We start from the raw sequence: 21,452 nt of genomic DNA on the forward strand, positions 1-21,452 counted from the left end.
AGGCCTGCCATGTTGGCGGAAAGCATGAGCGACAAGGGTTGAGACCCTGTCGTACGAAATCAGATGAGTGACAGGAGTCAAGGCCCCTGCTTACCAGGAAAGAATTGAACGGCAGGGGCCCAAGACCCCTGCCTGACAAAACGGCAAACAACAGAGACCTTGACCCCTGCCTGACCGAACAACGAACGACAGGGGCCTCGTCCCCTGCCTGACAGAACAACGAACGGCAGGGGCCTCGTCCCCTGCCTGACCAAACAACAAACGGTAGGGGCCTCGACCCCTGTCTGACAAAACAATGACGAATAGGGAGGGAGAGCACGGCAGGGACCGTCGGCCTCCTGCGAACCTCCCAACAACGCAAAGAAAAGAAGGGGGAAGGTGTGGCAGGGGGGTCATCGGTCCCCTGCCGCCCTTCAGGTAGGCACAGAGGGAGTGGAAGGGTGCGACAGGGGCCGTCGGCTTCCTGCCATCCTCCTAGTGAGACAACAGAGGGAGAGGCAGGGCAAGGCAGGGAGCCACCGGCCTACTGCTGAGCCAGCAAAGAGAGAGGAGAGATAGAGGGTCCGACAGGGCCGTGGGCCTCCTGTCGGTCTCCTGGCAAGCCAACAGAGTGAGGAGAACAAGAAGACGGTGGAGGAGGAGAAGGGAGAGGCGCGACAGGGGGCCGACGGCCTCCTGCCGACCTTTCGACAACAAAAGAAGAAGAAGAAAAGGGCGTACCTGGGAGGGGATCGACGGCATCGGACGACGATGTCGGTCGGCATCGTCGATGTTGTCACACGCAAGGAACGAAAGCGGACGAGAGGAGACTCGAGAGGGAGAAGGAAGGAGGAGCACAGGGAGGTGAGGGCGTCCCCTCCCCATGCGTGCTCTTAAAGGCACGGGGGAGGCACCGATTCGGGAAACCCCAAAGGGGTTTCCATTTTTGCAGAGGGAAGGAGGGAAACGGCACGGGCGGGGTGCGACGCACAGGGGAGAGGGTTTTCTTAAAAACCCTCACCCTTGCATCGAGTTTTACAACCCTAACGGGCCCGGGTCGGGTCTGGCCCCGACCAAGGTCCGAAAACCTTTTTTTTTAAATGCGGGTTTTACAAAGCAAATGAAAATAAAAAAGACTTTGATTCAAGTGGGAGAAACCCACACTCAAGAATGCAAAATAAAAGGGGAAAATTGTAAAACCCATAATTTTTAAGGATTATTAATAAATAAAGAACTCATTTTTTTATTTCCAAATTAGAAATGTGTTTCTAGTTTTTGAATTTTATTTATTTATTTATTACATGTTCATTTGTTCATTCAAGCCAATCAAGGTATAATTTGCATTTATAGAACCATTTTGGGCTATAAATCACTATATATATATTATATTTTTGATGGAGTTTGTAAATTATTGTAGTGTATTTGTGTGTTATTTGGCTTTTGGTAATGATTTATAGGTAATTTGCTATTTTTGGCTAATCTTGCTATAATTGGCATTTTTTGAGTTTTTGGCATTTGCGATCGCACACGAAGGATTCGTTGTATTGTTTGGGTAGCGGTCTTTGCGGACTTCAAAACTCTTCAGTCTTTTGAGTTTCGATTCATTGTTCTTCACATTATTACGGTAAGATACCTTAACTGAACTTGTAGAGAACATGTTTAGGCACTAATTGTGTAAGCATGATGTCGTTGCACTGAATATTTAAATGAATTGCAAATATAAGTTATGCTCACACACTTCACTTAGTTATGAATATCTATGATTCTTATGATTGTAATTTGGAGATCATGCTTGTCATGATTGTAGTTAGCGAAATATGGAGTGTGTTTGCTGCAAATATGCCTGTGTGTGTGTGTGTTTGAATACCCGTGCACTTATGAATGTATAATATATGCGCAATGTGTGTCATCATACTTTGGTTTGCGCATGCTATGTTGCTTTGTGTGTTTGTATGAATTTGATACATCATGCACATATAACTACTATGGATATGTATAAGTCATGTTCGATGCATAATGTGAATGTTATATATATTGTCTTGTCATATAATAAACTCATTTATTCTTGTATGGAAGAATGCATGCAAATGTTATAAATTGTTTTGAACTTGTATGTCTTGTTTGCTTGAGAAATATATGCCTATGATGTACGGTTGGATGGTCAATGAGATTTTGACCAACCCTTACACAATTATATCTAAGGTGATATATCGATTCATGTAGTGAAAAATGCATATGACTTTTATCGTGTGCAAATCTCGAACTACGTAGGAGTTATGTATGTTGAGGTTTAGTTGCTTCATATTATGAAATGTGCATGTTCACGTATGCATGCATAGAACTCATGTTTTGTTTACGCATGCTTCGAGGTTCAATTTATGAAGTGCAATGTTCTTTGTGGCGATGATATGATGCGTAGGATAATATGTTTCTGTATGATATGATTTAAATGCCACGTGAAATGAAATTATGAATGTATGCAATAAATGTTTAAGTTCAATAGTGAACTTTGGTTCATGAAGCCTTATTGGTTAAATGTGTGATTTTATAATTTTAATGTCATATGAAGTGATGTATGATGTGATGCTTTAATTGTATACATGCTTATGCCAGTATTGATGGCTATCGACCCTGAGAGTGGTCAATTGTATTGATGCATGTATCACAATAATTTTCACTGGATATGGTACCCGTTGAGGAACTATTCCCAAAGGATTCTCTGTGAGGAAGTGCATTGTCAAAGAGCGGGTAGCCCGCGAAGACGGTATATTCCTGTGAGGAAGTGCATTGTCCAAGACCAGGCAGACCATCCGTCTAGGGCGGTAACTCCTTGTGAGGTTGTATATTTCCCAGACCAGGTGATCCGGTGTGAATTTTGTAAATCTTTATTATGAATAAATGAAATATTATGATGAATTGTGATGATCTTCTGAGTTGATTGAGATAGTCAGTTATGAATCTATAGATTTGGCTTTTCTATTATAGCATGATTATATATTGAATTGAGATATGATAATCAGATCCTTATTGATTTTAGATCTTGATATGAGGTTATGATTATGACGCTTATATTAGTGTACAGATGAATGACACATCACCCCTCCAAATGACTAGTTTTGACTTATTAGGTGAATGATACATCACGCCTACATAGTTTCATTGCAAATGATTGCATTATGATTGTCTGAGTAAATATATCACACCTATGTATCATGATTGATGTGTATCATGAATATCTAACTAAATTACTTATAAGGTATGTGGGTGTGTTTCACGTTGGAATGGTGAAATGTGATTTGACGTATTGTTTATAAGAATTATGAATGCATATAAAAATGATGCAATGATCTCAATGTCTTAGATGCATGTAGATTATGCTTTATTACGTGAGTTAAGGTTGAATAAAATATTAAGTGATGAAATGTTTTTAAATGCTTTATGTTCGAATGCTTGAAATGAATGACTCATAGGATGTTGTTTCCTTGTCTATCACTTGGCGATGGATGAATAATATATCTTTACCTTTAATTGCTTGATATGTTTTCTTTAAGTTTGAGTTTGGATTGCTTTACCAGACTTTAGCGAGTCTGACCCCGTTTTATGGGGGACAGGTAATGCAGGTAAAGTATGATGAGTAGTTGGAGCGAAGGGTGGTCGAGCTGCACCCTCGAGGGTCCACTCTTACCTTGCGATCTTGGTATTCATGATCTTTTCGTTTTAAGTACTTGATCATGTAGAGACTGAAGTATTTTTTCATACTCTGATTTGAAATGAAATTAAAACTCTTCATATTTCAATCTTATATTGCACGTGATTTGAAATGTGTATATCCCGTACATTTTGATTTGATTGTTATCTTTAGTGTAACCGCGCCCAAAGTCTTAATCGTTTTTAAAAATCGTTTCTGCATTATAAGATTTGATTTACTTATACTTATAAAAAAAAATTGGTCTCAAAATTTTAATATTTGAACTATAATTAAAGTTAAAATTTTTGGGGCATTACAAGAATCCCCTATTTATAATACAAGAGAATAAGAGGGAAGAGGGAGTCGTTGGGCTCCCAACTACTCACTCTTCTTTGTGCTTTTTGACTTTGGTCAAAAAGCACTTTATGCTTTTTGACTTTGGTCAAAAAGCACAAAGGCTAAAAAAAAGTCTAAAAAGAAACAAAAAAAAAGTAACTATCCTAACCCTAACTAGACTATGTAACAAAACTAAAAAAAGATTACATATGAGGGATGTATTACATATGAGATAAGCTATTAGATTACAAATGATAGTTTTCTTTTAACAAATGCTCCAATCATCTGCCGATCTCCATCATCAATTCTCATCTTTGCATTTATCACTTCGGGAGTATCTATTCTTTTGTCATCAGTAATTCCAGACTTGTCAATAATTTCAGTTACAAATTTGAATTGAGACAACAAATACCCTCTAGGGGAATATGCAACCTCAATCACTAAGAAAAATCTCAGAAAACAAAGGTCAGTCATTTCAAAACTTTACTTGAGAATAAATTTAACTTGATCTACTCCATGTTTATCTGCTCCAGTTATGATCATATCATCAACATAAAGTAATAAAATAACAATACCTACAACGAAATTCTTAACAAACAAAGCAGTGTCAATTCATCCAAGCTTAAGCATAACAGAACTAAAACGATCATATCAAGCTCTTGGAGCTTGTTTAAGACCATACAAAGTGATCATGCATAATATATACATTCTATATGCATGATTATATGTGAAATGAGTATTAATAACCCTTGTTTAATCAAATATTTTGCATGATCCCACAGGGCACGTTTTAATTTCAAAAGGAGAAAAAAACGAAAAAGTGAACCCACTTGAGTGTCTTAGCAAAATTCAGTTTTTACTAACAAGGTTTTTTTAGAAAATAGTTTTGAAAACAGAGGCTTTTTGAATTTGTTAAAAATTTGAAGTGTTTTAGAAAATTTCTTAAAACACCTCAAAAACCTAATTGACCTCTATAAATAATAGAGATTAGACAGGGAGGGGCGTCCTCCCTCTTGGAACTCACGCCCCTCTCTCTCTCTTCTCCTTTCTTTTTCCCTCTTCTTCTTCCTTTCTTCCCTTTTTCCTCACCGACTTCTTCTTTTCTGGTCAGGAGGTGTTGCATGATGTGCGAACATCACGGAAGACCGCTCTGTTCTCCCCACTCCGTCGGAGGCGACCCCCCTTAGGTAAGCCTCTTCTCCCCCTTTTCTTTAAATTTTAATAGTGTTGCGTATAGTTGAGTCCTGATTAATTTTTACATGCATCAGTTTTTATATTTTTTTAGTTGCTGCAAAGTGTAGTTTCCTTTTATTAGATTATTTCCATTTGATAATTTAGTTTCTGTTTTTTTTTTTGTTGAAATGGAAAATAAAGAAAAAGTGGGCTGAATTTTATTCTAGGTCTGGCCGACTGATCTAGTGGTTGTTCAGATCTGATCTGCTGATCAGATTTGCCAGCGCAGAGCGAGCCAACCCTGATCTGCAGCCCAGACCAGATCAGACGATCTGTCAGCCTGACAGACAGATCTGTTGTTTGTAGATCAGGCTGATCTGCCGAGCCTTCTGAGCTTGACCTGCAATTAGTCCAGTTGATCCACGCAACCCAGACCAGATCAGATCTGGTCTGCGTATTCAGACCAGGCCAGCACAGATCCATTCAGGCAGCCGATCTGCCAGTTTAGCCCAGCCTGCCATCGGCGAGCTCAGATCTGGTCTGCGATATATTTTTTTTGTTGATCTGTTTGATGTGCAGCAGACCTGCTAATCAGGTCTGCCAAACAATACACCAAGCCTGATCTGATCAGATCCATCCAGTCTAGCGCAGCCTGATAAGGCCAGCGATCAAGCCTGCCAGCAACAGCAACACAGACTTGGTCTGCACTGCACATCCGGCCTGTTCCGCAGCTAACCGCAAAGACCGGGTGACGCTCTTATTCTAGCCCTGATCGGCTGCCAGCCTTAATCCAGCCAGCACACCTGATCAGGCCTGCGATCAGATTTGCCAGCGCATTCAGGTTGTTGATCTGCAGCTGATTGGTCATCTGATCAGCTAGTCCAGCCCTATATTTCTTGTATGATTGACCTACAGATCTGTCCAGGCCAGATACGGGTCATCAGATCAGCAGCCAGATTCAGTCCAGCTGGGTTACACACCTTGAGTCATCTGATCTGCAGATCAGATCCTGTAGGGGACACGACCGCACTCGATTCATGTGCTCTAACTGCTTCATTTTTGTTAGTTTACAAGTAGATTAGTAGGTTATTGATTTTTTTTGTTGGCTTTCAGTTTTGCTACATATTAAATGATAAAGAAAAAAAAATTGTTTTGGAACTCACGTTTAGCAAACTGTGGGCTAAACCAATTCTGAAGTCTAGTTTTTTATTCTTCTTTAGAATTAGATATTTAGATTTTTTTTGGATTCTAGATTTAATTCTTATTTTTCATGTAACTAACATTCACTAGAATAGGGAGTCTAGTGCTTCGTTTGTTTTGTAATTATGTTTTGCAGGTGGGTTAACGCTTGGTGATGAAAGCGCGATAGCGAGGGCCGTGCCCATGTGAACGAGGGAAGCTAGATCGCTAGCGAAAAGAGCCCTACAGATTTTTGTTTATTTTTATTTTTAGGGCCAAAGGCCATTTTAATTTTTTGGGGGTTGTAATAATTTTTATTTTATGCTCGAACCTCTGTAATAAGGTAACACATTTCTTTACATTTAATTTTAAGGCAATAAAGCTCATTCTTGTGTGGAGTACAAAAGTTACAAACCCGTTCTCTGAGTTCGACCCAGACTTCACTACTAGTGTGAACCAGTTAATTTAAGATTTGATGCACAATTTGCACTGACAATTTTATTGAAAAAACTCTTTTAAAAAAATACTTTCAAGAAAAGTTGCATCACAAAGCTTTCTTAAGGTGCAAAACTTTGCCCTTAGGAACATTATATCCAGGGGGTGGATCCATATATACTTCTTTTAAATCACCATTTAAAAATGCTTTTTTGCATCCATTTGATAAATAGGTCACTTCCTAATAGAAGCTATGGCTATGAGAATAAGAACAATAGTCATTCGTGCTACAGGAGCAAAAGTTTCATCACAATCGATTCTATATTCTTGAACATATCCTTTGGCGACTAACTTCACTTTATGTCTTTCTAAAAATCCATCACTTTTAGTTTTAACTTTAAACACCCACCTACAACCTATTGTTTTCTTATTGGTTGGTATATTAGATAATTCTAAAGTTTGGGATTTTTTTAAGGCTCTAATTTCTTCATTCATAGCATTTTGCCATTCAGGATAGTCCTTTGCTTGATTATACGTGGATGGTCCAAAATATGAAATTTTTGCTAAACAAGCTCTATAATGAGGTTCAAATGATTCATATGGCACAAATCTATCGGGAATTCTACGTGGTCATTTTGAGTGCTTAGTTCTATTGTTTTCTTGTTCTTCTATGTTTGAGTACTTTTCCAAAGCACTTAGTTGTTCATTATTTTTTCTTCTTTGATATTGAATGACATTTGAAAGATCTTGGGATTTACTATATTGAATATTAGATCGAGGTTCATTGCAAGTTATCTCATTAATATGTACAATGTTTTCGAAGGAAATGTCTAAAAAATTATATTCGTTTTCATCTTTTGATATGGTAATGTCAAATCCATTTTCTTGTTCTAAAAATGTGACATTCCTAGAAATATATAACTTATTATTTTTAATATCATAGCATCTAAATCCCTTCTGACTTTCTCCGTATCCTAAAAATGTACATGGGATGGCTTTAAAAGATGATTTACCATTCTCATGGGTGAGAACAAAGCATCACATCCAAAGACCCTTAGTCTAGGATAATAAGGTGGGACATTATAAATCTTTCTATATGGTGAAAAATTTTTAATTTTTGAGGAAGGCAACCTATTTATAAGATATACTACAGTAAGAGCTGCATTTTCCCAAAAATATTTGGGAACACTCTTAGATATAAGAAGAGTTCTAGTGATCTTTATTATGCACGATGTTTTCTTTCGGCTAAACCATTTTGCTGTGGTATATTAGTGCATGACCTTTGATGAAGTATTTCATTTTCTCTTAGATATTGGTGAAAGTTATTAGACATCTATTCTCCCCCTGAATCAAAACGAAAAATAAATATATTGCTATTCAAAATGTATGTTACTAACTTATAAAAATTTTTAAAATTCTCAAATACTTCATATTTATGTTTGAGAAAATATATCCAAGTATAGCGGGAGTAATCATCCACAAAAATAACATAATAAGCATATTCTCCCTTGAAGGCAACAGGGGCAAGGCCCTAAACATCGAAGCGGACTAATTCAAGAGGTTTAGAAGCAAAGGACCTCTCTTGATATGGAATTGGTTTCATTTTAGCAAGAACACAATCAGTACATGAAATTTGTTCATTACAAAAAGTCCTCAAATGAGAAACATTGGATAATTTATACAAACTAGGATGCCCTAGTCTTTGTTGCCACAATATTTTATCTAGTTTTTGAACATTAAGGCAAAAAATCTTGATAAGAATTTTTAACTGATCCATATAGTACAAGTCTCCTTCTTTATGCCCTTCTCATGTATTAAGCATTGGTTAGAAGTGGAAGAGACTCTACATCCATGACCAGTGATTTGAGAAACAGAAAGTAAATTTAAATTTGGTTTTGGAACAAATCTTATTTGTGGAATGCTAAAACTAGGATGTTTTTCAAAATTTCCAATTTCACTAATATCAAAAGAGGTTTCATCAGCAGTAAAAATATTTCTTTTACTAGAGGAGTTACTATATTTAGAAAGTATGGATTCATCATATGTCATATGAAATGAAGCACCCGAATCTAAAAGCCAAGGAGCCATACCTATAGGAGAAAAAGGAAGAGATAGCGGCACCGGTCACAGATTGTCCTTTAAGAAGAGGTTGCAATACCTCCACAAGTTGATAAAGAGACATGTTCGAAATTGACTTGATTGAAAAGTCTTGGTCAACTTGTGAAGTACCAACCAAAGCAACTTTTTTTCATCTTTGTTATTGAATTCTGAACAAAATGGTTTATTATGTCCCAATTCCCCACAATTATGGCAAAAACTAAATCATCTTTTCCTTCCATCCCCATTTCCTTTATACACACGATTCTTCCTATAGTTGGTATTCTTATAAAATTGTGGGGACTTGTATGTATGAGTGTTGGCGCCCGGTTTTGAAACGGCCAACACATTGCTCTTACTTTCTCTTGCTTCATTTTAAGATCTTAACCTAGCCTCTTTCATGCAAACTTGAGCTAAAGCCTCTTGGATAAGATGAAGTTTATCTTGTCTTCTATGAATAATATTACTTCTCATTTGTTCAAACTCGGGCCTCAAGCCTCATGGATTAAAAAAATTATCCGTTATTTATTTGCTTCTTTCTAAGTTGAGCATCATTGGGAGTTTCCCAAATGAGCTCTAACTTGGCCAACTTGATCCCACAACTTTTTTAGAGAGCCAAAATACTCTCTAATGCTCTTGTCCCCTTGTTTACAATTGTGAATCTTATCTTAAAACTCCCATCTAAATGCAATATCACATTGAGTATAAGTTTGTTTAATAAAGAGTCATGCTTCATTGGCTCTTTCAAATTCCAAAATAGTCTCACATGTATCTTTATTCATAGTTCCCATAAATAGAGAAAGTACCTTAGCATGAGAAATTTCTCATTATTTCAAGGCTTTCTTGGAACCCACACGAGCATTTTTTTTCTTCTCCCTTGAGAACTTCCTTAATGTTTTCATCCTTTTTTTCAATAGATTTTGTGAGAATGAGTTGTGGCTCAATGGTAGAACCATCAACATACTCCCATAACCATTTCCCAACAATAATTCTTTTAATGGCGGTAGCTCATAAATTGTAGTTATTCCCATCAAATTTTATTGGAACTACCGTCACTACTTTGTCAACCATGAAACCAAAGAATATAAAGTAAGAGAGAAGAGAGACGAAGAAGAATAAATACTTGGAACAACTTTTAACTCTTTAAGAACCAATGTCTCTATACATTCATGTGAAGACCAATCTTCAAGAAAGTTGGTAGGCACGCTTCCCAAGGCAAGACTCGATCTTCACACCTTTTAAAAAATGCTTGAGAAAGAGTTGAATATCATCAAGGAGTCGATATGTCTGTGATACCATGTCACGAACTAATGTATATGCTTTAAAGAGCCACTTTGGAGAAGAGAACACTTTGAGAGTGTGACTTCTTATGGGCTAATAAAAGAACACACAAGGATAAGCTACTGCTGGGTTGAAACACTCATAAAAAATATCAAATATTATTATGAATCACTCCTTGGAAAACCAATACAATGCGTGACGGGGTAGACCCCTTTATATACAAAAGAAGGCTCTTAGAGAGCAATTGGGACCTACCCAATGGCTAGAAATCTAGTCATTGGGTAGGGTCCAACGACTCTTTAAATGTTCCCCAAAAGCCCATGCTTGTTGGGAACAATTATAAAAATAAAAATAAAATAAAATTACAAATACTCATATTTTTGTCATACATGAGTGAAAAGACCAAAATACCCCTAATCTATAAATATATAGACAATGTACAAAAATGAATATGTAAACATATAAATGCATATATGTTTACATTTAACACTACGAAGGAGAGAGGATCTTACTTATTTGAATTTCAGACGTAATCCATAAAAAAATTTGAAAAAATTACTCTCTTTCCATTTGTTCTCGCCTAAGTTCTACATCTTCGGTGGCAACTCACTTAGACTCCAAAAATGGCAATTCATCCCATAGAGGGGATAAGGCACTAAAAAAGTCACGAACATTCATTTCCTCTTGCTTGGTTCTAATCTTTTTCTTGCAAGTAGTGTATATGCCTTTCATGAGAGAGAGAGAGAGAGAGAAAATTGTGGAAGAACACGTCCACTTGAGTCACCGCAAGCACCATGAACGCTTTTAGATGCTTTCCCATGAACATGAACACTTGATGGCCACTTTCCACAAATCCAAGAGAACTATGGCTCCGATACCATGTAATGAAATGAGTAGAAGATACAAATAAGCATCTACTAAGGGCATACAAGAGCGCAATCACAATGTGCACAACCTCAAGTCCAATAGGGACAATACAAAGAGCCAACAAGGGCTTGATACAATGCAACAAACACTTAAAAATAATAATCTTTATTAATAATATGCTTAGCAAAAGTATTACATCTAATGGTACAAGATGTCCTTATTTATATACAAACAAGAGGGCCAAGAGGACCCACATAGCTGTTGGGAAAGGCTCCAACAGCTATATTCACTAAAAGACAAAACTGAATATAGCTGTTGGAGATTTCCAACAGCTATATTGACTAAAAGACAAAACTGCCCCTTACAAAAGTGTAAGGGACAGAATATAAATAAAATACAAAAAGAGGTCAGAGTCTGTTACATGTACAGAATTACCATTCTGTCCCTAATGGGCAGAGCCTAAATACATATACACAATTACCACAATACCCCTAAAGGTATTACCTATTACAAAGGGAAGAAAAACAGTTTAAGATTATATAATATATACATATACACTCATATATATATATATATATATATATATATATATATATATATATATATATATATATATATGTGAACAATACATTTTAATATAGACAATCGGTTGTGCTGTCTAAACTAATAATATCTTAAGCTAAAAATGAAATTATCACAAGACCAGAAAGATTAGCATTTCAACATATACCTTCCTTCTGGTTCTTTAATAGATTGAGAAAGAGTGTACAAAAGTTGGGTCCAACATTCCTCTGCATCCTAAAATGTTTATAAAAGAAACCCAATTAAAGCCATCCAGTGGAGAAGCTGCAAAATGAACAACAATATCCAAGAAAAAGGAAGAACATGCCACTAGTGCAGTAGAATAAAAACCTGTTGCATATAAAAGCCATTATGTTGCTGACCAAATTGGGGAAACTTTTTGCGCAACACCTGCATAAAAAAGCATAGTCATATCTTCAGAAGAAGAACATAAATCATACTACAAGATTAACATATAACAGAAAGTAACTGAATCCAACAAGATCAAGTCTGAAGCTTTCCAAGGAATCTGCCAATATGCACGTGTGCATGTGCAAAAGGATATAGCACGGGTAGCATGAAGTTGAACGAAGAGATGTGGAATAACCTCAGAGTTGTGTTTAGCCATAAATGAATAGAGCAACAGGAAACTGAAAGCATACCCAACATTGAAGTGACAAGGTATGGTGATGGTTTTTCTAATAATTTTATTCAGTGAGAGGCTCTACCAAAGCAAGTTAGTGCCTGTAATGAGACGATCATGCCAACACATGAAAGAAGACTCCAACTGCATTAGGAAACAAAAACAAAAAGAGAAAACTTGTTTCTTTGGATGATCAACTTCCCTCAATACACAAGAAAGACACGGGTTGAGCACATGAAATGAAAATTCAGGATATGCATCCTAACTCCTAAGATTTCAGTTAGGAGTTAGCTAATGATCTGAATCAGCTACAAGAGACAGTTCCCCAGTAGCTTGTGCATTGGTAAAGCAATGTTCTGGTTAAAGAAGTCACTAAAAGTTAAATAATGGCAGTGTAATCTCCACAAAAATAAGAAATAGCATGATTTTAGAGTAGGCTACTAACCATCCAAAACTGCCTAGGAGCAACAGGCTTGACACTTCGGTCGAGTTCACTAAATAAATCTCGTGTAGCAACAGTTAGAAGATGTGAAGAGGGATCCAACTCATTGCTCCTCCCTGAATTTGAATACCTGATTGAAAAGAAATCACGAATCAGCACTAATCGTTCAATTGTTCTCTGGTAGCCTAGAATCTCACAGAACTTAATGCAGAAACATTATTTTAAAAGAAAAGGCTTAAAAGAGAACTCACTTTAGCAAAGCTGACTTTAGTTCTGGAACTGAATGCAAGCATTGCAATGTTGAGTTCATATAGCAGGTATTGCCAAGATTAAAAAGACCAGCAGTGTGACCCTTGAAATAGAATCCACATTAAAAGCATATAATATGTGCTGTAATTAGTAGTTCCACAATTCGATTTCAACATAACTATATAAATCTAAAATGTTAAGGCAGAGACAAATAAACAGTTGTGCAAAGTCATGGAAAAGTTAATTTAAGACGATTCAAATTTCAGATATTTGCAACTACATCTTTGGAGGTTTCTTGAAAAAACAGGTGGTTCAGAAGCCATGAACTTGAGACATATATAGGACAAAATAATGGTGCAGACATGTTACTACAAACTTAGGGTCAATGAGTAGAATATCGCCTACCATGTGATTTTTATGTAGATCGGACCATATCATGGTTCATTCACCATGGGACATATCTTTCATCAATAGATTTACATACTATTTTACATTTAGGAGGAAAATACATCCAAGATAATGACTGGATCAAGTGTGGAGCTAGACTCACCCTTTCCTGTCTTGCTGTAGCTTTGATATTTCCGTAGGACAAAGAAGTAAACCAACTTCCAATGTATATGTTTTGTTAGATCATGACAATAGTTTACCTTTGATATAGATATCCATAGGGACCTAAGTTTCCATGAAGTTCTTGAATTCTTGAATGAACCTGTCAATGATGACCTAGTAGCCACTTTCAATACAGTATAACATGTGATTAAAATAAAATAACCGGCAATGCACAGTGAGTCATTATGGCTAGAATGACATGGTGAAGCTTGTTCCAAAGTTTGTCTTGTTTTTTCTCCAATTTTCAACATATAGCTGTGTCATCATAAAGTTGCCAAAACTTCACCATAACAAAGAAATCTTTTCATGCAAGAATTAATGCTCTCTCAAGATTTGGTTCCACATTGTAATAATTACTCCAATAAATTCTGGCTTTTTTTGAAATTTGGCTAAGTGATGTAGTAACATCAGTAAAATACTCTATATTAGGTGTCAATTGAATCTGGGCTTGGCCCAGGTCTCATCGACAAGACCTAAACGAGCCAATTGAAATATGATGAAAACTTTTATTTTTGACCTTTAAAATCAAGCGAAATTTGAGCAAAATTCAGGATAAATTCAAGCGAAATTTCGAGGCGAAATTCAAGTTATACATTATTAGATGCACCTCGAAATGTTGAATTCAATGATATTTTATTTTCCTGAATTTGAGCAATGGTTGACACGAAAATCACATTTTTTCAAAAAGGGTCCATCTCAATGGGACTTGGTCTGCGTTGGATCGGACCAGATCCGATCCATATGATCCAAGTTAATATGGATTTAGACTCAGCCTAAGAACCATATTAATTAGGAACTGATCTAGTTCAATATCCGTATGAATATTAGATATGGATTTGGATCTTGAATTCGGATCCAAATCCAAAATCTAAGTCCAACGAAATTAAAGCTTTAAATTCAAAATACAGGTTTAAATTAAGGAAATTTGAAGTTAAAAAGACTCCCAGAGGAGTAAGGCACCCTCTGAAATTTTCTAGATATTTATTAATTAATAATTAACTAAACTAATATTAAAAATAATTAAATTCTGAATTTAAGTTAGATATGGTAGTTACCAAATAGTGGGGTCTCTAGAAGAGCCCAATTTGGTTGAGTAAACAAAACAAAAAAAGAAGTAAAGAAAAAAAAAGGAATAGACATACTAGTCCCAAGACAATGGTGTTGAGAATAGACATATAAAAGTCGGTTATCATTGAAAGCAACTCTAAATCATGCTTTTATCACAAAATAATAACTCTGTTTTTGTAAAAAAAACCACACAGAATTTTTATATGTAAGGACCGAAAACACCCATATAAAAGAGGATATATGGATCCTCATCCATGTGATCTAGAGTGAACAAATAGATTCACTCTTTAACCATGGATTTGCACTAAATATTGCATGGAAATCGAATCGATATTCGATTTCTCGCATGAATCAGAAGAAAGAACCCATACCTTAGAGTCCGATGCTCGGAGGGAAAAGCACAGGGATGCCGATGGCGAGGAACGGCTCAATCAGGGGTCGTCGAAGGTGTCTGCCGAACATAGGGAGAAAATCACAGCAGGGAAAAAACTAAAAGAAAGGAAGAAAGGAGAATAGGGAGGCTGCGTGTGCGGGTTCGGTCACCAGGCGAGCCCGGACCTGCTATCCAACCCAACCATTAGGTTTTGAACTTGCAACGCCCTAGAACAGAGTGACGAGCACCCACTGCACCTGCCGGACTAACGGAGCCCCCATTTGCCGTCACAGAGAGAGCAACATGTGTCGCCGCAGCCACTGATGTGCATTGTGCCGCAGTTGTGCACATCAAGTGCACACAACCACAACCACAAGAATCGCAGCCGCACGAACCATGTGCCGCAGCGACGCACGGGGTGTTGTAGCTGTAGCGCACCGCGTGGCACGAGGATCAATAAAAAACTATGGTCTCCCCTATTGACTTCACCAAAAAAAAAAAAAAAATCAGTCAAGGGTATCGCACTTGCCTGTTCGCCGGGACAGAGGGGAAAAGGTCGGCAGGGGAGGGCCATCGACTACCTGCCGCCCCCCTGACGGTCACGAGAAAGGTGGCAAGGGCGGCAGGGGTGCCGTCGGCCACCTGCCGACCCTTGGAAAGCCCCAAATGGAAAAAGGGGAAAGGGGGAAAGCACGACAAGGGCCTCCAGCCTCCTGTCGGCCTCCCAGCGAACACAAAGAGAGGGAAAAAGGGAGACACGACAGATGGCCATCGACCCCCTGCCGGCCTCCTGGCAATACAGAGAGAGCACAGAGGGAGAGAGGAAAGAGAGGCACTGCGGATGGCCGCCGACCTCCCGACAACACCCAGAGAAAAACAGAGAGAGAGAGAGAGAGAGAGAGAGAGAGAGACGGCATACCTGGAAGGGGTTCGGTGTCGTCGGTCGGCGTCGCTGGCGCTGGCGCATGCAGGGAGCAAGAACGAGGGAAGAGGAAAAGGCTGCGAGGTGCGGGCCTCCCCTCCCCTTGCGATGGTTTTAAAGAGGAAACACAGCAAAGGCGGAGCCGCTACATGGAAGAAGAAAAGGGCACGGAGGGGAGAGAGATTCGGGAAACCCTCAAAGGGTTTCCCTTTTCAATCAAGAGGGAAGGGGAAAAGCGGCGCAAACGGTTTAAAAGACCCTCGCCCCTGCGTCGCATTTGTATAACCTTAATGGGTATTATGGATCCGGGTCAAATCCGGATCCGAGTTTTTTTGAAAAACGTGAGTTTTACATCCTACCCCCTAAAAGAATTTCGTCTGTGAAATTTCATTTAAAGATTATCCGCAAAGATCATGTTCTTAGTTAATCAATGTTAATGAGGATGCATCACATGTGTGTGTGATCCCAAACACGTATGCTTTTAAAGTGATCAAGACAACTCATAATAAGTTCCTGAGAAAGGTTTCAGTTAAACAAAATATATGTGTAATTTTCTTAATAAACTTTTGTTTCTTGAACGGGGTCTCTGTATTTTATCATAAACAGGTTATCGTTTGTTGTCCTTGCTATTTCTAAGAGACTCTTTGTCCGAAATAACCTTAACTTATTCTCATATTTCAAGGCCTTGTGCGGCCAGCTGTCATAACTTCGCTTAAGGTGTCATTCTCAGAATGACCCCATCTTTCCTCAAAAGACCCAAGCATAACCTCATATCGAGATCTAAGATCAATAAAGATCGAATTCTCTAATCGTTCTACAACAAAAAGCGAAATCTATAAATTCATCACTAGCTATCTCAATCAACCTTATTAAACTCCAAATTAAGGCTTTATATTGAATTTAGAGCTGGAAAAACAATGAGCTTGGATTTGGATCCGGATCCTGATCCAAGATCCAAACTCATACCCAAATAAAAAAATGGATCAAGATCTGGATCAAATCCAATTTTAAGTAAGACTTAAATAAGACCCAAATCCATATTAGTTCGGATCATAGGCCTTGGATCCAATCCAATCCAACTCCAGATCCATTTCGACAAATTGCTCAATTTTCAGAAAAAAAACACAATTTTTTAGGCAAAACGGGACTCAATTTCAGGAAAGTAAAATATTATCGCACTCAGAATTCCGAGACGCATCCAACGATATATGACACGAGTACGAAATTCTAAATTTCGCCTAAAAATAACCCGAATTTTGCTCAAATTTAAAGGTAAAAAATAGAACTCTTTATCTCGCTTCAATTGCCTCATTATGACCTTGTCGATAAAACCTGGGTCAAGCCCAGTCTCAAAGACATCGGTCTAAAAATCGAGCTTCAAACTATTTTTCTCTCAAACTTAGCCAAATTTTCGAAAATCTCATAAAATGACCAAGTACGAAAATACGCAATATTACATCCCTTAGGATTGATCCCAGACAAATTACTTTCATACAATCGCACTAAGTATTTTAAATTCACACCAAATGAAAATTTAAACTATTAATGTAATCAATCATAAAGAGTTGATATGCTTTGAATAAAAGTATTAAATAGCCTTACCAGTGAAGGAGACTGCTCTGAAGTACGAGGCACAACTTGCTGACATTTCAGAACAGGGCACACTTACCAAAATTTAAAAACTTAATACTAAAAAGATGATAAAAGTGTAAGATTTTATGGTGGCTCTGATACCAAACTTGTAACGACCCCAACTCACACCCCTTGAAAAAGCGATTTTTTTTTCAGTGCGGAAAACTTTTCAGAGACCCGGGGTCCTCACAGTTCCAATTCCAATTGGATAGCCAAACACCACAATAGAGCTTACACTTATCACCCATACCAAACCAAACCATTATTCATTTATTTGAAAGAAAGAATGTTTAAGCAATAATTGCAAGACATATCAGAGTTATTTAAATGACATAAAAGTAAATAATGAAAAACTGAGTCACGCTGTCCCTTTGTGAACCGTCTCGCAAGAATGTGACATTCGTAACCCTCCAAAAACCAGTCGCTTCAATGATCACCCGCGACTGTGAAAAACCATAGAAGTAGGGTGTCAGAACCGAAATCCTGAGCACAGGTACTTCTAATGAAACAAGCAAGCTAAAGAATACAGATAAGATTTCATGCAATAATTTAGATGAATGCAACGATGACAATTACATAATTCAATTTAAGCATTCATGCAACAGGGAACAATTTTTAAGCCTGAAGAATCATTTAAGCAATAACAGATATCACAATTTAAGTAAGCAAGACATTAGAGATTAAACATTATGCATCCACCAACATCTAACAATTAAGAGAACAGATAACATATGCATGTTCTAATGCATAGCAGGAATATGCATGATTTATGTACAATGCATGAACACTTTAGTATCGTTCCCTAAGGTTTTCTTTTTCTATATGCATGCCCTATTAAATGCATACAATTTAAGTTCCCATTTTTAATTTCCGTTGTTCGCGGATACACCAAACAGGTAAAATCTCCGAAGTCAAGTTAGGTTCTCAGGGTAGCTTAACGCATAATTTGGATTTTATTACGGGGTTCCAAACTTAGCCCTCGATCGAATCACCTTCGGAACATTAGACCTCCACATCTAATGTCGGGGATACTAGGGACACTCCATGCCCACAAGTGTCACTTCCTTGGTATACCAAAACAGTTGTGTCGAACACACCACCTCCAAGTAAAGTGGCAGACTCTCCCTAAAACCATGACAAAGAGAAATAACCTTAATATCGGGTTCAGGGGTCAAAATAAAGCACACGAAGTTTTTGTATCCTCGTGGTCCCCCAAAACCGAATCTCTAAGATTCTTATTCTTTCGATGGGAAATTCCAAAATGTATATTACACTGTTCTTATTCATTATCTTTTTATTAAAAACCAATTATTGAGTTTGCAATTCAGCATGCAGAAACAAGGCAAAAGCTCGCATCTACCCCTGCGAGAACCATCACGGGACTCCCGCCCGTGGAAACACGTAGAATAGTGCAATAAAAATAAATGTGATTTTTGCGATGTATTTAAACAATTAAAGAAAGAGCAAACCAAAGCTCAAGGCTCTCCAGGCCTGTGATGATTCATTTAGACCATCGATGCATCATACGCAAAAACCAGAACAACTTGCAATGATGTCAACATGCTTCCAAATGCATATTTATATATGTCAATTTAACCATGTGCATGATATGTCACATTTATATACATGTGTTCGTCATTCATGTGCATGTGTCTTTACGAAATCATTCCATATACATGCATTCCCTCATGAATCATCTCAATTGGGACAAGTGAACAACTCATGCATTTATGTACATGCGAAATACACATCAATGCATGTATGCACATGCATTTGAAACAAACTTCATATAGTATGATGCTTAAGCACATCACATCACATCAAGTCAAAGCATATGCATAATTCCAAATCTTGACATGTCTCAAGAACCAAAATACATGCACACCACACCTTCTCAAAATTTATATGCACATTCAGAAATGCAAACATGTATCATGTGTATGCCACAGAAATATTCATAAGCATGTCTTTGATTTGATTCGCATATTCATGTCAAATGCATGATTTCATTTAGTATTTTTGTATGCATGATTTCCTGCAATACCCGCCGAAAATAACTATGTGAACACTCAATTAACCATTCACATGTAGATACACTTCAATACCATGTAGACTTATGTGTAAGAAAACAGCTAGGTATTAACATTTTTAACTCAGTATAATATGTGTTTTACATGAATAAGACACATATTCACATCCCTGGCTAAACCCAAGTTCATAACATAGCCAAACGCAACCACATTCTAAAAATAATAATTAGAGGTTTATCCATAACCTGTAATTCAGGTTTTATAATCATAACTAGAAAATTATCATATTTACATTCAAAGTCCTAGATTTTACCTATTTAAGAAAAAACTTAGATTCATTTGACAAGATCCCATATTTAAATCGTGTTAACAAAAACACATATTTATAATTTAAATCTCATATTTAAATGGTTTGACAAAAATCCAGATTCATTCAATTTAAATCTCAGATTTAAATAAATCTTGAACTTAATTAAATTCATATTTAACCAATTAAATAAAAACTCATATTTTTATTTAATCTAAAACCATATTTAATTAATCAAGAAAAAACTTTGATTTTATTAAATCTAAGACCGGATTTAATTAAGCAAGATAAACTCAGATTTAATCAAATCTAATACCAGATTTTAAAAACTTAGATTTTCCTTAAATCTAAATCTAGATTTCATAATTTTTTATTATGAAAGGGACTCCCAATCGCATAGGCTGAAACAATCTTTTTTTTTTAAATAGTCTGAGATCCAAAGTGAACCATTCACAAACCAGCCCTTAGTTCAGTCAAGATCAATCAATAACCTGTCAAAATGATCCCTTTGATCTTAATCAATCCAAACCTAAATTTAGGTTCAATCAACCGTGAACCCTCAAAACCTATTTGAGGTTCAGTCCAACTTGAACCCTGTGAACACCCCAAATTTTTCAAAAAATCCAAAAAAAATCGTTTTTGCCCCTGACCTCACATCTTCTGAATAATCGGGTCAACTTCTGATAAAAAATCCATTCATTTATCGGATTCACTGGAATCCATATTCAATTTTTATTTCTGACCCAATTTCTGATCCGAATCAGAAATTCGGATCCAATTATGATCCTGGATCTCTTATTGTTCAAAAAATAAAAAAAATCAATTCTTTGAATTTTATCGGATGTTTTATCTGATCCAATCTCAATTCGAGATCCAAAATCCATATTTTCTCAAAATCTTGGATCCAAATCCATTTCGGGGGTCATTTTCTGAAATAAATCATGTATTTTATAAAAAAGCCCTATTTCAGAAAAACTTATAATTTCAAAACGAATATTTTATAAAAATTCTTTTAAAACCTCCTTTGGGTCCCGCTTGTTAAAAGTTCTCATATTTCCCTTATGCTTTTGGGGTTTTCTTTCAAAATTAGAAAAAAAATAGCTTATTCCCTTTTCTTAACCAAAAACCCCTTTTGAAAAACTCTTTTTTGAAAACCTTCTTTTGAAATTTCTGAAAAATATAGGGGACCCCTATTGTAAAAGCCATAAAAATGAGTCGAAGGCTCCCTTCATTGTCATCGCCTCTTCACCTCCCCATGTGTTCCTTTCTCCTTCACGATCGCCTTCACCCCTCCATATGCATTCTTCCCTTCTCCTTCACGATCGTCTTCTGCCTCACCATTTCACGCTTCTTCCCTTCTCTCTGATCCAATCTCCTTCTGATCTCTTCCCTTCTCTTCATTAAAGAAGTCTTGGCTCCCTCTCTCAAAAAGCTTGCAAACGAGGTAAGTCTCTTTTCTCTCTATTGTTTTTCTTAATTTTCTCCTTATTCGTTTGCCCCATTAATGCACTGTCGAGTGTGTTGGGTTGCTTATAGCAACATCAACTCCTCCCTTGTGCAATAGCAAATGGAATATGTTGA

The 21,452-nt window shown here is 37.0% G+C and overlaps 1 protein-coding gene across 2 annotated transcripts in view; it reads right to left on the bottom strand.

The window, feature by feature from the left end:
• The window catches only part of LOC149828679 (ubiquitin carboxyl-terminal hydrolase 6-like), a 115,472-nt gene that overhangs the window by 26,946 nt on the left and 67,074 nt on the right, over positions 1–21,452 (bottom strand). For both annotated transcript variants that reach the window (XM_090017683.1, XM_090017682.1), the window contains exons 5-8: positions 12,933–13,033; positions 12,685–12,811; positions 11,948–12,007; positions 11,766–11,833 (exon numbers count right to left, since the gene is read on the bottom strand). In XM_090017683.1, the coding sequence (XP_089873809.1) occupies positions 11,766–11,833; positions 11,948–12,007; positions 12,685–12,811; positions 12,933–13,033 (356 nt within the window). The remainder of the gene's footprint in view (positions 1–11,765; positions 11,834–11,947; positions 12,008–12,684; positions 12,812–12,932; positions 13,034–21,452) is intronic.

Source organism: Nuphar pumila, chromosome 9 (genome assembly GCF_984573655.1).
Source record: "Nuphar pumila chromosome 9, dmNupPumi1.hap1.1, whole genome shotgun sequence".
NCBI classification, from domain to species: Eukaryota; Viridiplantae; Streptophyta; class Magnoliopsida; order Nymphaeales; family Nymphaeaceae; genus Nuphar; species Nuphar pumila.